This window comes from Hippopotamus amphibius, chromosome 2, assembly GCF_030028045.1.
Source record: "Hippopotamus amphibius kiboko isolate mHipAmp2 chromosome 2, mHipAmp2.hap2, whole genome shotgun sequence".
Classification (NCBI taxonomy): Eukaryota; Metazoa; Chordata; class Mammalia; order Artiodactyla; family Hippopotamidae; genus Hippopotamus; species Hippopotamus amphibius.
Window position 1 is genome coordinate 107,383,927 of NC_080187.1, and position 13,393 is coordinate 107,397,319.

The window sequence follows — 13,393 nt, forward strand, 5'->3', positions numbered from 1 at the left end:
CTGCCAGTTCTCTTAAAGGCTGGACGTGAAAATGGCTTACAAGACTCCAGCTGTACTCAGCTGGTACAGGCGCTCTCATTGCCAAGCCAAACTCAAGGAGAAGGGCGACAGAGCCCCCTCTAGATGAGATGAACGCTGGACAGCTTGCTTCATGTGACTGTGTTTAATTTCCCACACTAACATAAATAGTCTTATTCATTAGAATCATAGTTAATAGGTATCTTACACCTTTTCCTTAAAAAAAAAAAAAAAAAACCCTTTAGGTATATATGAGGGTGAGTAAAAATTATCCACACTCTGGCTATGGAATTTATAAGAGTTTTAATATGACTGGAGTGTGGATAATTGTTGACTCACACTCGTATTAGAGGCTCTATAGCCTAGTGCAAGAGTTGGCAAACTTTTTCTGCAGAGAGTCACGTAGTAAATATTTTTGACTTTACGGGCAATATAGTCACAAATCTAGTTTGTACAGTGAGTTATATTAATATGGCTTAAGGTGCTAGAGACAGCTATTCATTAAAAAAATTTTTTTAAGGATCCTCCTACCCCAGTTGCTTACCTTGTATGCATGACCAAACAGTCATTTGAGTAAAAGATAAAAACTTTAAAGACTGGTACAACACCGATCGTCTTTCTAAACAGGACAGCTAATTGGAAACTTTTAAAATACAGAGGGAAAGAGTATCTGGAATAAAAAAAAAATGATGGTCATGGTGGCTTAAACAAGAAAGTGTTGATAATCTGAATTGGAGAGGAAAAAAAGAAGTTAACAAATGAAGGCAGAAACTGTCTTCTCATTACTGTTTACTTTCAGGAGCTACTATCAGGTAAAAACTGAGCCACTGCCAGAAAACAGAGGTGGTACCCTGGTTGTTAATTGTTTGAGGGCCTAGGAAAAGAGACTTAGTGCACTCCAGTTATGTTCTCAATATCATTGTAAAAGTCCAGGTAATGGGGTTTTTTGTTTTTTGGAGTTTTTTGTTTTTTTTGGTGATTGAACTTTCCCATCAGTTACTAATCAATGATATGTTTTCTCCTTCCATATTTCTAACCACAGATAGCGTTATTCTTTAACTAGTTTTTATACCTTCTAGAAAGCTATTTACATATTACTGAAATTTTAATGAAGAGAAAATTTTTTATAATCATCAAAATACAGAGTATACTATATTTCTTTGGGGTATTTTTATTGCAGTGAAAATGCAGAAGGAAAAGTCTGTTATTTCAGAAACAACTAGAGAGTCAACATGGTAAGATTAAAGATCTATACATAAAATCTTAAATTTATCATTGTAATTACTGTTAATACCTTAGCCTAAAACTAGGTGTGATACTTTGTAGGAGATTTATTCAGTTTTCTCTAAATGGATTTTGCTTTGAGACCTGTTTCTTGTCATGTTTTTGCCTTGCAGAGCCTGATGACTTGGAGGCAGAAGTGCTGCAGGAGCCCAGTGGGGCAGACAGAGATGGAGGCTTGCCATGCCCTGTACTCGACATGTGGGTTAGGGAGATAAAAGGAACAAAGGAGGCTGAGTATGTTACCTCTTTCCTTACATTTCAAAACTGGGTCCCTTTATAGGATGCCTTTTAAAGAAATACTATAGTAACACAATGTTACATTAAATCCTACTATAATACCTTATAAAATTTTGGAATAGATATTACATTCACGTGGTTCTAAAATCCACAAATGTGTAAACAGTGAAAAAGTCTCTTTCCACGTCTATCCCCATCTAGCAAATTCCTGCTCTCTCCTCTTTCCAGACATATTTAATATATACAGAAATAAAAGCAAATATATAGTCTCCCTCACTTTTAAATACAGTTGTTAGTATTATGTACAGAGTTTTTTCCACCTTTTTTATTTTTAGTCAGTAACCTGGGCATTTTTTCATGTAAATACACAGACAGTGCCCTCTTTTTTGTTTTGTTATGGCTGTGTAGTATTCCATTATATGGATATACCGTAATTCTAATTAGTGTCCTACAGTAGTTGATATTAGAAATGATGCTACAGTGGATAACCTAATAACAAGGTTATTTTGCATGTATATAAGTACAGTCATCCCTCTTACTCCCCCCTTATTTGAGGCTTCACTCTTCATGGTTTCAGTTACCTGCCATCAACCACAGTCCAAAAATATGAAATTGAAAATTCCAGAAATAAACAATTTATAAGTTTTAAGTTGTGTGCCATTCTGAGTGGTTTGATGACATCTGCCATCCCCCTGTGTCCCATCCGGGGCATGCACCATCCCTTCATCCAGTGTGTCCACACTGTGTGTGGCCCCTGTGCAGCAGTCAGTCAGTAGCTCTCTAGGTTGTCAGATCTGCTGTCTGAATGTCCCAGTGCTCATGTTCAAGGGACCCTTGTTTTACTCTATAACAGCCCCAAAGCACAAGAGTAGTGATGCTGGCAGTATGGATGTGCCAAAGTGAAGCTGTGAGGTACTTCCTTCAAGGGAAAGGTGAAAGTTCTTGACTTAACAAGGAAAGAAAAAAAAATCATATGCTGAGGTTGCTAAGGTCTATGAAGAACGAAACTTCTATCTGTGAAGTTGTGAAGAAGGAAGAGGAAACCTGTGCTAGTGTTGCTGTCAAACCTCCAACTGTAAAAGTTACTCCTACAGGCTGTGATAGGTGCTTAGTGAAGATGAAAAGGCATTAAATTTGTGGGTAAAAGACATGAACAGAAGGTGTGGTTTGGTTCTATCCCTGTTTCAGGCATCCATTGGGGGTCCTGGACTGTACCCCTCTGTGGGTAAAAGGGGAGTATTGTGTATCTGGAGGATAGAGACAAAGAAGTGTGATTTTATGAATGCAATTATTGCTCTCCCCAGGAATTGTACTACTTTATGCACTCAGAAAGAATGTGGGAAACCTCCTGTTTTCCCCACAGCCTTGCCAAACATTTATTACCAAAGTTTTTTGTTTTTGCCAATCTGATAGATAAAAAGTAGTATCTCAGTTTGGGGCCTTAGTTTATCTCTTTCTTTTTATTGATAAGGTTGAGCACATCTTTTCAGATGTTTAAGTTACATTTGTATTTCCTTTTCTGTGAATTCCCTATTTACTTCTTTGACCCATTTTATTTGGTTATTTGGTCTTTGATAAATTGATAAGAACTCTTTAAATATTAGAGATATTTGCCTTGGTTATTATGTGAATTGCAACTATTTTTTCACTATTGGTCACTTATGTTTTATTTTTCTGCCAAGGAGAAGGTTTTTTGTTTTTTTCTTCTTTTTCACATTGTCTTGTTTACCTGAATTTTGATCATTATTCAGAGAAACTTTATTTTCTCTAAGGTTACCAAAGAGTCTTTTCTTCTAGCGCTTTCATATAGGTACTTTTTACATTTAACTCTTTGATCTGTTTGGAATTTATCCTGGTGTCTATGGATTCTGTTTTTCTTCCAAATGGCTACCCAGTTATCATAATTACATTTTTAAAAAAGCCCACCTTTCCTGCACAAATTTAAAATGCCACTTTTAATATGCACTGCTTTTCTGAATTGAGTTCATTCTTATACTTTATTTTCCTGTTCCGTTGATCTTTGTTCAGTGTGCTGGTACACACTGTTTTAATTAAAATGTAAAATATATTTTAAGATCATGTAAGGTTTATTTCCTTTCATTGCTCTTCTTGCCTGTGTAATTTTTCATCTGAATTTAGAATTTATTAAATTTAGCCACCTTCCCCCACATAAAAAAACCCAATTTATATTTTATGGGATGTTAAATTCATAAATTAATGTAGGGACATGAACATGTTATGGTCTTCCTGTCCAAGAAGAACAGAGTAGGCCTTTCTTTTTGGTCCAATTTGGAGTTTTCTTCATCTAGTCTTTGTACTTTTATTGGTAAGCTTATTTCTGGCTGTATCATCTTTTGTTTGGTAATAAATGGCACCTATACCTCTGTGAGATCTTGTAACTAGATGGTTGTATGTATGAAAACTGTGGATTTCTTTACATTGATTTTGTACCCCACTATCTTATTGGTCTTTGCTATTGGTCATGATAGATTTTCAGTTGAATCTTCTGCATTTTTCAGATGTACAGTCATATCATATGAAATTAATGATGGATTTATGTCTTTCAAGTTTTTTTTTTTTAACACATTTCTTTCTCTGCAGTTGCATTGCTCAGTACCTTTTATACAGTGTTAAATATTGGAAATAGGGCCATCTTTGTCTGGTTCTTAACCTCAGTGAAATGATTCTAATGTTAAACCTCGTTAGGCAGGAGAATCATAGGAAATCATTTCAAATAGTCTAAATAACCATTAGTAAGGAAGTGGCTAAAAATACTGTTCTTTTCTCAGTATACTGCATAATGGATATGTGGCACTGAAATAAAATGGAGCTCCATGTATTAATATGGAAATATGTCTAAAATATTAAGTGGTAAACAGAATAAAATTATATTGAATGAAAAACATTTCTATATATTAAAATAATGCTATGATAATCCTATTAAAATTATTACATATATCCTTAAGTGAATATGTATATGTATGTAAATTCAAGGGAAAAGTATGGTAAGATGTACACAAAACTGATTTTTGTACAACTGGGATCTAAGTGGTTAGGGGAGTCCTAAAAGAAAGATTTTTTTTAATTGAGATAAAATTTGTAACATAAAGTTTATCATTTTAATCATTTTAATGTGTACAGTTTACCACTACATGGTTGCAGAACATTCCCTCAACCCCAAAGGAACCCCTGTACCCTTAAGCAGCCATTCCCTGTGTCCCCCCCACCACCACTGAGCTGCTTCTGTCTCTGGGTTTCCCTATTCTGGACATGTCTTGTACGGTCGTACAGGTTGTGGCTTTTGTTTCTGGCTTCTTTTACTCAGCATACTGTTGGCAAAACTTGTCTGTGTGGTAGGATGAATCAGCTCTTCATTCCTTTCTATAGCTGAATAATACTCCATTATATGAATATACCCTATTTTTTATCCATTGAGCAGTTGATGATATTCAGCAGATGATGGGTCATTTCCAGGGTTGTTTCTGCCTTTTGGCTGTTTTAAATAGTCCTGCTATGAACATTATGTACAAGTCTGTGTTTGCACACCTGTATTCAGTTCTTTTAGGAATGCAGTTGCTGCAGCATATGGTTATTTTATGTTTCACTTTTTGAGGAACCAAGGAACATTACATTTTGAATGAATGAATGTATTACTTATATGATTAAAAATAAAGAAAAACTTTTTAAAAATTTAGAACTGAAAAGGTAAAAAAATTATTTAAATTTGAAATGGACTAAAAAGTACTAGCAAAATTAAAAATCCCTTATAAACCAAAACCCCAGAAATAAATTACTGGTCCCTTTTGTAATATATTCTTCCAGTTTTTACATTCTTGTTAAAATATAATACATGAAGTTAGTTCCCAGCATGTGTTGAGATAAAACTTGTGAGTTCTTCTTTACGTAAATCAGTTCACTACCTTTAAGGGTTAAAACTTTTTTGTGCATATTATTCTATTCCTTTTACTGTGCTATCCAGCATTTTTTCAAAACCTAACACCATTTAATATAAGTTGGTCTGAAAATTACTTTGCTTATTTAATATATTTTTTTTTTAATTTATTGGCAGCATTGGGTCTTCGTTGCTGCGTGCGGGCTTTCTGTAGTTGCGGAGAGCGGGGGCTACTCTTCATTGCAGTTTGCAGGCTTCTCTTGTCGCGGAGCACAGGCTCTAGGTGCTCGGGCTTCAGTAGTTGCAGCTCGTGGGCTCAGTAGTTGTGGCTCACGGGCTCTAGAGCATAACAAGCTCAGTAGTTGTGGCACATGGGCTTAGCTGCTCCGAGGCATGTGGGATCTTCCCGAACCGGGGCTCAAACCCATGTCCCCTGCATTGACAGGCGGATTCTTAACCACTGCACCACCAGGAAAGCCCATGCTTACTTAATATCTTGACTGTCATTCCATATCTGTTTATACAGATCTCTACTTCATTTTTAAAACAGCTGCATAACATTTCATAGTGTTAATATATCATAGTTGTTTTCTATTCTCTGCTTTATTAAGGGGCATTTTGATTGCTTACAGTAGTGGTTCTCAAACATTAGCAACATTTTAAAGCAACTTGCTCAGCTTTATCCCCCAAAGTTCCTGACTCACAGATCTAGGGCAGGGCCTGAGAATTTGCATTTCACTCAGGTTTCCGTGTGTTTCTGACGTCTAGCGGCCGCACTTTGGGAACCACAGTGATGAGAACGTTGAGGCTGGTTGTTGGGAATTAATGTGACTGGCGAAGATTTGAACAGCTGAAACGTAGGATTTGCTTATGGGAGACAATGTGTGTATAAGTGAGAAGAATATCTGGAAGAGGGGTCACAGGATGATAGTCAACTTGTGTTCCACTTTTATGTATTTGAGAGTGCTTTTATTTCTAGTAAACTGTGTTTTTTCAACTGGCATATCTGTTTGTAGCAGGTTGGAAGATAGGATCACCATACAGCAAAATGAAATTTCTGAAGATGGAGCCTCGAGGAGCGTGGATCACCTTAGTGAAGTTCATGTAGGTGAGCATCACTGTAGTGACCTGATTACTTTCTGGAATGTCGTTAGCACTAACCTGTTCTGTTTGGACTATATGTTAATAGAGAGCATTGCTTACCACTCACCTTAATCATTTAAAAAATGTAGTAGGCATAGAGCACTGGACTCTGTATTTATTTTTTATTATTATTTTTGAAATACAGTCAATTTACAATATTGTGTTAGTTTCAGGTGCACAGCATAGTGATTCATTTTTTTTTAATTTGCAGATTAGATTCCATTATAGGTTATTACAAGATATTGCATATTGTTCCCAATGCTATCGAGTCGGTCCTTGCTGGTTATCTAATTTTATGCACAGAAGTGTATATCTGTTAACCCCATACTCCTGATTTGTCCTTCCCCCTCCCTCTCCCTTTCAGTAAGTAAAAGTTTGTTTTCTATGTCTGTGAGTCTGTTTCTTGTTTGGTATATAGATTCATTTGTATTATTTTTTATTTTCCACATATAAGTGATATCACACAGATTTGTCTTTGTCTGACTTATTTCACTAAGCATTATAATCTCTAGGTCCATCCACGTTGCTGCAGATGGCAGAATTTCATTCTTTTTTATGGCTGTGGACTCTGCATTCATAAGCCTGTATTGTTTGGCAATGTGGGCCGTAAAACTTTTTGGTCAGTTACCTTACTGAATGTTCAAAACAAAAAGAATTGCTTGCCAAAGCTAAGCCAGTATCTGAGGACATTAAATCAGTGGTCTTCTTACTTCTGATAGTATTAATTAAAATATAAGAAGTACAATTATAGTAATGTATAGTTAATATCTAACCTATAGGAACAAAAATAAACTGGAACTATTAAGTATGAGTGTTTAAACAGTATTTTTTCACATGTCCTTACATTGTGTCTACATTTTCGAACTTCTGATGTAATGGAAGTATTTAACAAATTAAATCCCCTTTCTGAAAATAAAACCTATCTTGTTAAAGATTATTTATAAGGTAATAAAATCACATATTTTGATTTTGTTTTTCTGATAGACATGGAGTGCTATAATTCATGTTAAATACTGTACTTTTTCGATATCACTTAGAATGTTGAGTACTGTATAGACTTATCACGTAATCTTTCCTTTATTCCACAGAACCTGGAGGGGATGGTTCTCCACACTCTGAGTGCGATGTAGATCAATCTATGCAACCTGAACCGTTTTTCCATAAAGTAGTTCATTCCGAACACTTGAAAGTCTCTCAAGTTCAGTCAGTTCTCAGTCCATCAGAAGAATCCTTTCCACTTCGATCTCACTCTGATTCACCACCAAGAAATAAAAAACAGAATTCCTTGCTGATTGGACTTTCAACTGGTCTGTTTGATGCAAACAACCCAAAGGCAAGTATGCTTCTCAAATGGAAAACGTTATCCATTTGATAATATTTCACACTTATTATTTTTCTTAGATAAGCTATAATATTGAGTTTTAATCCCTTAAAAACACAAACACACAAACAAATGCACATCAAAATGAACAGGAACAAGAAAAACTCTCCATCTTCTCTCTAACACTGAAAAGAAATAGCCACTGAGAGCACAACTATCGCAAAGGCTGCATCGTTGGCTCCCTCTTCAGGGTCTCTTCATAGGGTCTACTTTTATTTGAGCAAAAGATACCTCTTACACCTTCTTACTGTGTCCCCCTTCCCTGCACCCAATCCAACTTCCATTTTTAGTGCTAGACTAAACTTGGGCATTATATCTTAAATGGATAGAAGTGCCGTGTTGCCTAATTTGTACATAGAAAGATTAATAGATGTTCACCTGCACTTCCTGATAAAAGTTTTTCAGACCTCTTATCTTTTCTCACTTCCTATTTTAAAAATACGTAACCAGTTTTTTCTTATTAAGAGATTAGAATGTTATAGAAAATTTAGAAATATAAGTAATCACATATTTTGTTATATTACCTTTCATATACATAATGGTTACATATATGTAACTTTTTAACAAAATAGGATATTATGCATACTCTTTTTGTAACCTGCTTTTCTAGTTAGTATATATTATAAAATTATTACAAATATTATTATCACAAAAATAGCATTTTTGTCATATTGTCAAATATTCTCTCATATCATTCTTAATGACAACAAATTCCATTGTGCTGCTATATCATACTTTCTTTAATCTGTTTTTATTGTTGGGGATTTAGATTTCAGTTTTTGTTGTCATAACCACCTTCGTCTGTATCTTTGTTCCTATCCACAATTACTTCCACAAAACAAATTTATGCAAATGAAATTCAGAAGGGTATACTGTATACTGCCTGATTTTCCTTCAAGAAACAGAATATAGGGGAATTCCTTGGAGGTCCAGTGGTTAGGACTCTATATTTTCACTGCCGAGGGCCCGGGTTCAATCCCTGGTTTTGGGGAACTAAGATTCCACGTGCCACATGGCTGGCCAAAAAAAATTAAAAAGAAAAGAAAGAAACTGTATATAGTGCCATAAGTGGTATGTGAGAGTTCATACCCTAAGTAGCACTAACAATTATCATCTACTTAAAATTGTGTATTTAAGGAATTAGTATTGTATTAACTTTTTAAAGTTTATATTTCTGTTTTTACCAGTGAGCAGTGGGTTGAATATTCTTCATATATTTGACTCTGTATATGAGTGAATTGCCTGAATTCTTTTGTAATTAACTGTTTTTAAATATTTTTAAATGAAATTTGATTTTCAGTTTAATTTTCCAATTGGATATGTTTTTATTTTGTTTTCTTATGGTTTTCTTAAATATAGAGACTGCTGCATTCTCTCACTTATCTGAGAGCACTCAGATTTTCAGAGGTGTAAACTTGGTGTATCCTTGGTGGGCAGAAAAGGATTATCATGTAATTCATGTATTCACTTTTGTAGTAAAGGTATATGGCTTTCTTTAGCCCAGAGCTTTTTAAATAGCTTACTCCCCTCTATAAAAGTTAATATTCCTCATTACATATAGCTCCATCTCATTCCTTTTTATAGCTGAGTAGTATTCCATTGTATGTATATGCCACATCTTCTTTATCCATTCATTTGTTGATGGGCATTTAGGTTGCTTCCATGTCCTGGCTATTGTAAATAGTGCTGCAATAAACATTATGATACATGTTTCTTTTCGGATTATGGTTTTCTTTGAGGTGGATAGACCTAGAGTCTGTCATACAGGGTAAAGTAAGTCAGAAAGAGAAAGACAAATATTGTATGCTAACTCATATATACGGAATCTAAAAATGGTACTGATAAGCTCAGTGACAAGACAAGAACAAGGACGCAGATACAGAGAATGGACTGGATAACTCGAGGTTTGGGGGGGCGGGGGGTGAAGGGGAAGCTGAGACGGAGTGAGAGAGTAGCGTAGACATATATATACTACCAACTGTAAAATAGATAGCCAGTGGGAAGTTGCTGTATAACAAAGGGAGTTCAACTCGAGGATGGATGATGCCTTAGAGGACTGGGATGGGGAGGGTTGGGGGGAGTCGAGGGAGGGAGGGAATATGGGAATGTGTGTATAAATACAGATGATTGAACTTGGTGTACCTCAAAAAAATAAATAAAATAAAATAAAAAGTTAATATTCCTGAACAATACATTTGATTACTTGATTTCCTTTCATGACCTTAGTTCAGCTTTAGTAGTTCTATAGATGTACTAACTCTGCAATTAAGCACAGCAAAGCAGATTTCATGTAGAGGGAGGGGGTGAAAAAAAACACTTACAGTCTATAGCCATTTAAGGCAAGAACAGAAAGCCATACCTGCCTGTCCCATAAATCACTGAGATCATGAGAGTTCATTACTGTGCCAAAGTAGTAAATAATCAGTGTTCATAATGGTGGCCTTGAATCATGAAGAAAAAGTGAAAACTTTAGGTATTTATGTAATCCGTTTACTAAAATGGGATAATTTAACCTCCTACAGAGATTTTTGTTACAAGTTAGTATTATTGTTTTTTAATTTTTTTCTTTTAAAGTGTCTTTTGGGTGGGGGGGAGCTGCACCGTGCGGCTTGTGGTATCTTAGTTCCCCGACCATGGATCAAACCCATGTGCCCTGCAGAGGAGAACGGAGTCCTAACCACTAGGCAACCAGGGAAGTCACAGGAGTTTGTTTTTCTTTTATTTTGTTAAATGTTAAGTCATACTATTTATGTTCTTTTTTCTTTTCTTTTTTAATAAATTTATTTATTTATTTGGCTGCATTGGGTCTTCATTGCTGTGTGTGGGCTTTCTCTGGTTGAGGTGAGTGGGGGCTACTCTTTGCTGTAGCTTCTCTTGTTGCGGAGCGCGGGCTTCAGTAGTTGTAATGCACAGGCTCAGTAGTTGTGGCTCACAGTCTCAGTAGTTGTGGCTCACGGGCTTTAGAGCCCAGGCTCAGTGGTTGTGGCTTGTGGGCTTAGTTGCTCCACAGCACGTGGGATCTTCCTGAACCAAGGATCAAACCCTTGTCCCCTGCATTGACAGGCAGGTTCTTAACCACTGCACCACCAGGGAGGTCCCCCTTTTTTCTATTAAAGGAAATCCTTCTTGAGCTTTGGATCTTAACTTCCCTCACCTTCTCAAGGAATTCACTCCTTTAAGACTTTTGCCCTTCCAGCCTGTGTCATGAACTTCTTTCTCTGTGGTGGGTCATTCCCTCAGCACACATGTAAGTGGCAAACTTCCCGTGAGCACACATCCTCCCCTCTCACACCCCACTTCTCTTGGTTGTATCTTTGCAGAGCCCTCTCCACTCACTTCCCAGTACATTCCAGTGTGGTTGTCAGCCCACTAATCCACTGAAGCTGCTCTTGCAAAAATCATCCATTACCAGTATGTTACCAAATTCCCTGTACCCTTTTCTCTCACCATTCTTGACTTTTCTTTCCTCAGAGTTGATATGCACCTGTCTGTCATAATCATTTTATCTGTCGGTTTCATATGTATCATACTTTCCTGGTTTTCCTCTGCATTCATTCGTCACTCTTCAGTTTCCTTTGCTGCAGCCACTGCTACTAACAGATCTCCTTAAAAGAATGTAGATTTTTCTGCGTTGGGTGAATTGTTCTGTAAATGTCAAAAATTAAGTCCAGTGGTGTTCATGCTTTAACACTTCTACATTAACTATTAGTTGCTGAGAAAAGAAGATTGAAATTTTAAACTATACTTGTATAATTATCTATTTCTCCTTTCAGTTGCATCAGCTTTTGCTCCATGTATTTTGAAGATCTGTTATTGAGTGAATAAGAATTTAGTATTGTTTTGTCTTCTGTGTGAATTGATACATTTATTGTTATGAAGTATCACTCTGGGATAGTGTTGTTCAAGTCTTCTATATCCTTTCTTGTTATTGGTACTTGAAACAAGTAATTGATACTTGTTTATCAATTACTGGGAAAGCACTGTTGAAATTTCCAACCAATTGAATATAAATTAATATTTATATGTTCTTAATAAATTGACCCCTTTATCATTATGAAATGACTCATTTTATCCCTGGTCGTATCACCTTGTTCCAAAATCTACTTTGCCTGGTGGTTTTAATTCTAGCTTTCTTATACTTAGTGTTTATATGGTATATATTTTTACATCCTTTACCTTTAATCAGACTTATTTCATATAGATTTCTTGTAGTTGTCATGTAGTTGAGTCTTGCTTTTTAACCATTCTGACAGTCTTTTAATTAAAGTGGTTAGATCATTTGTACTTAATGTAATTTTCAGTATATTATCAGTATGATTGAGGTTCAACTTATTTTGCTGTTTGTTTTCTATTTGTCTCATTACTTCTTTTGTTCCTTTTTTACTTTTATTCTCCCTTTTGGATAGAGTATTTTTAGTATTTTATTTTATCTCAACTATTTGCTTATGAGGTAGACCTTAAAAACATAATTAATGGTCATTCTCAGTTTTCAGTACACATTTTTAGATTATCATGGCCTCCCTTCAAATAATATACCACTTCACGAGTAGCATCAGAACTTTACGGCAGTACATTTCCATTTCTACTCTCTTGCCTGTCCTTTTTGGAATTGTCATGTATTTTATTTCTGCATATATTATAAATTCCACATTTCTATTGTTTTTGCTTTAAACATTAAATTATCTTTTATAGAAAGTAAAAACTGAGAAAAGAAGTCTTTTATATTTACATATTAACCATTTCTAACATTCTTCATCCCTTTGTATAGAATTTGAATTTTTATCTGGTATTATTTTTCTGCCACTTTAAGAACTTCTTTAACACTTCTTGTGCAGCCCTGTGGTGATTAATTTTTTTCAGCTTTTGTTTGTTTAAAAACATTTTAATTTCACCTTTACTTTGGAAAGGTATTTCTACTACATTTAGACTTACATTGTCTTCTGGGCTGCATTATTTCTGACAAGAAACAGCATAAATGCAGTGGCAGCTTTCAAAAGGCAGTTGTAACAGAGTGTCTTAATAAAATTGAGTATAACACATAAATGAAGATTATTGAAGGTACATTTGTAATAAGTCAGGATAAAATAGTCTAAAGATGAGACCTTCTCGTGATCTGACATATGTAAGAACAGACGCTAGGTTACCAAGTGGAAAAGCTGCTTGTCCTTCCCGTTAGACCTTCCTTATCTTATGGGATAGTGAATAAGGGGTGGAGAGAGACCAGATGTGTTCCACTGATACTTTTCATGTGGGGAGTAGAGTGGAAGATTGATCTCTATGAAAACTGGAGAATTTCTTTTCTTGCTATAGCAAGTGCAGAGTGGGGGAAAGTATTATTGTACAATTCACAAACAACGCAAGTGCCTTAAATGTCTTTTTGTTTTGCTAAAATATCAGTTCTTAGATAATGTCCATAATTTTTGCCTTTGCTGAGTGTT

At 35.5% G+C, this 13,393-nt stretch overlaps 1 protein-coding gene across 11 annotated transcripts in view; it reads left to right on the forward strand.

Moving 5' to 3' along the window:
* Nucleotides 1–13,393, forward strand: part of NEK1 (NIMA related kinase 1) — a 226,719-nt gene that overhangs the window by 183,844 nt on the left and 29,482 nt on the right. For 8 of the 11 annotated variants that reach the window (XR_009051254.1, XM_057721154.1, XM_057721153.1 and 5 more), the window contains 3 exons: nucleotides 1,416–1,536; nucleotides 6,448–6,539; nucleotides 7,663–7,907. Coding sequence is in view for 10 of the 11 variants with exons in the window: in XM_057721154.1 (XP_057577137.1) it covers nucleotides 1,416–1,536; nucleotides 6,448–6,539; nucleotides 7,663–7,907 (458 nt within the window). In the remaining variant the exon portion in view is untranslated. The remainder of the gene's footprint in view (nucleotides 1–1,415; nucleotides 1,537–6,447; nucleotides 6,540–7,662; nucleotides 7,908–13,393) is intronic. The other 3 variants (XM_057721156.1, XM_057721165.1, XM_057721166.1) reach the window with 1 other exon arrangement.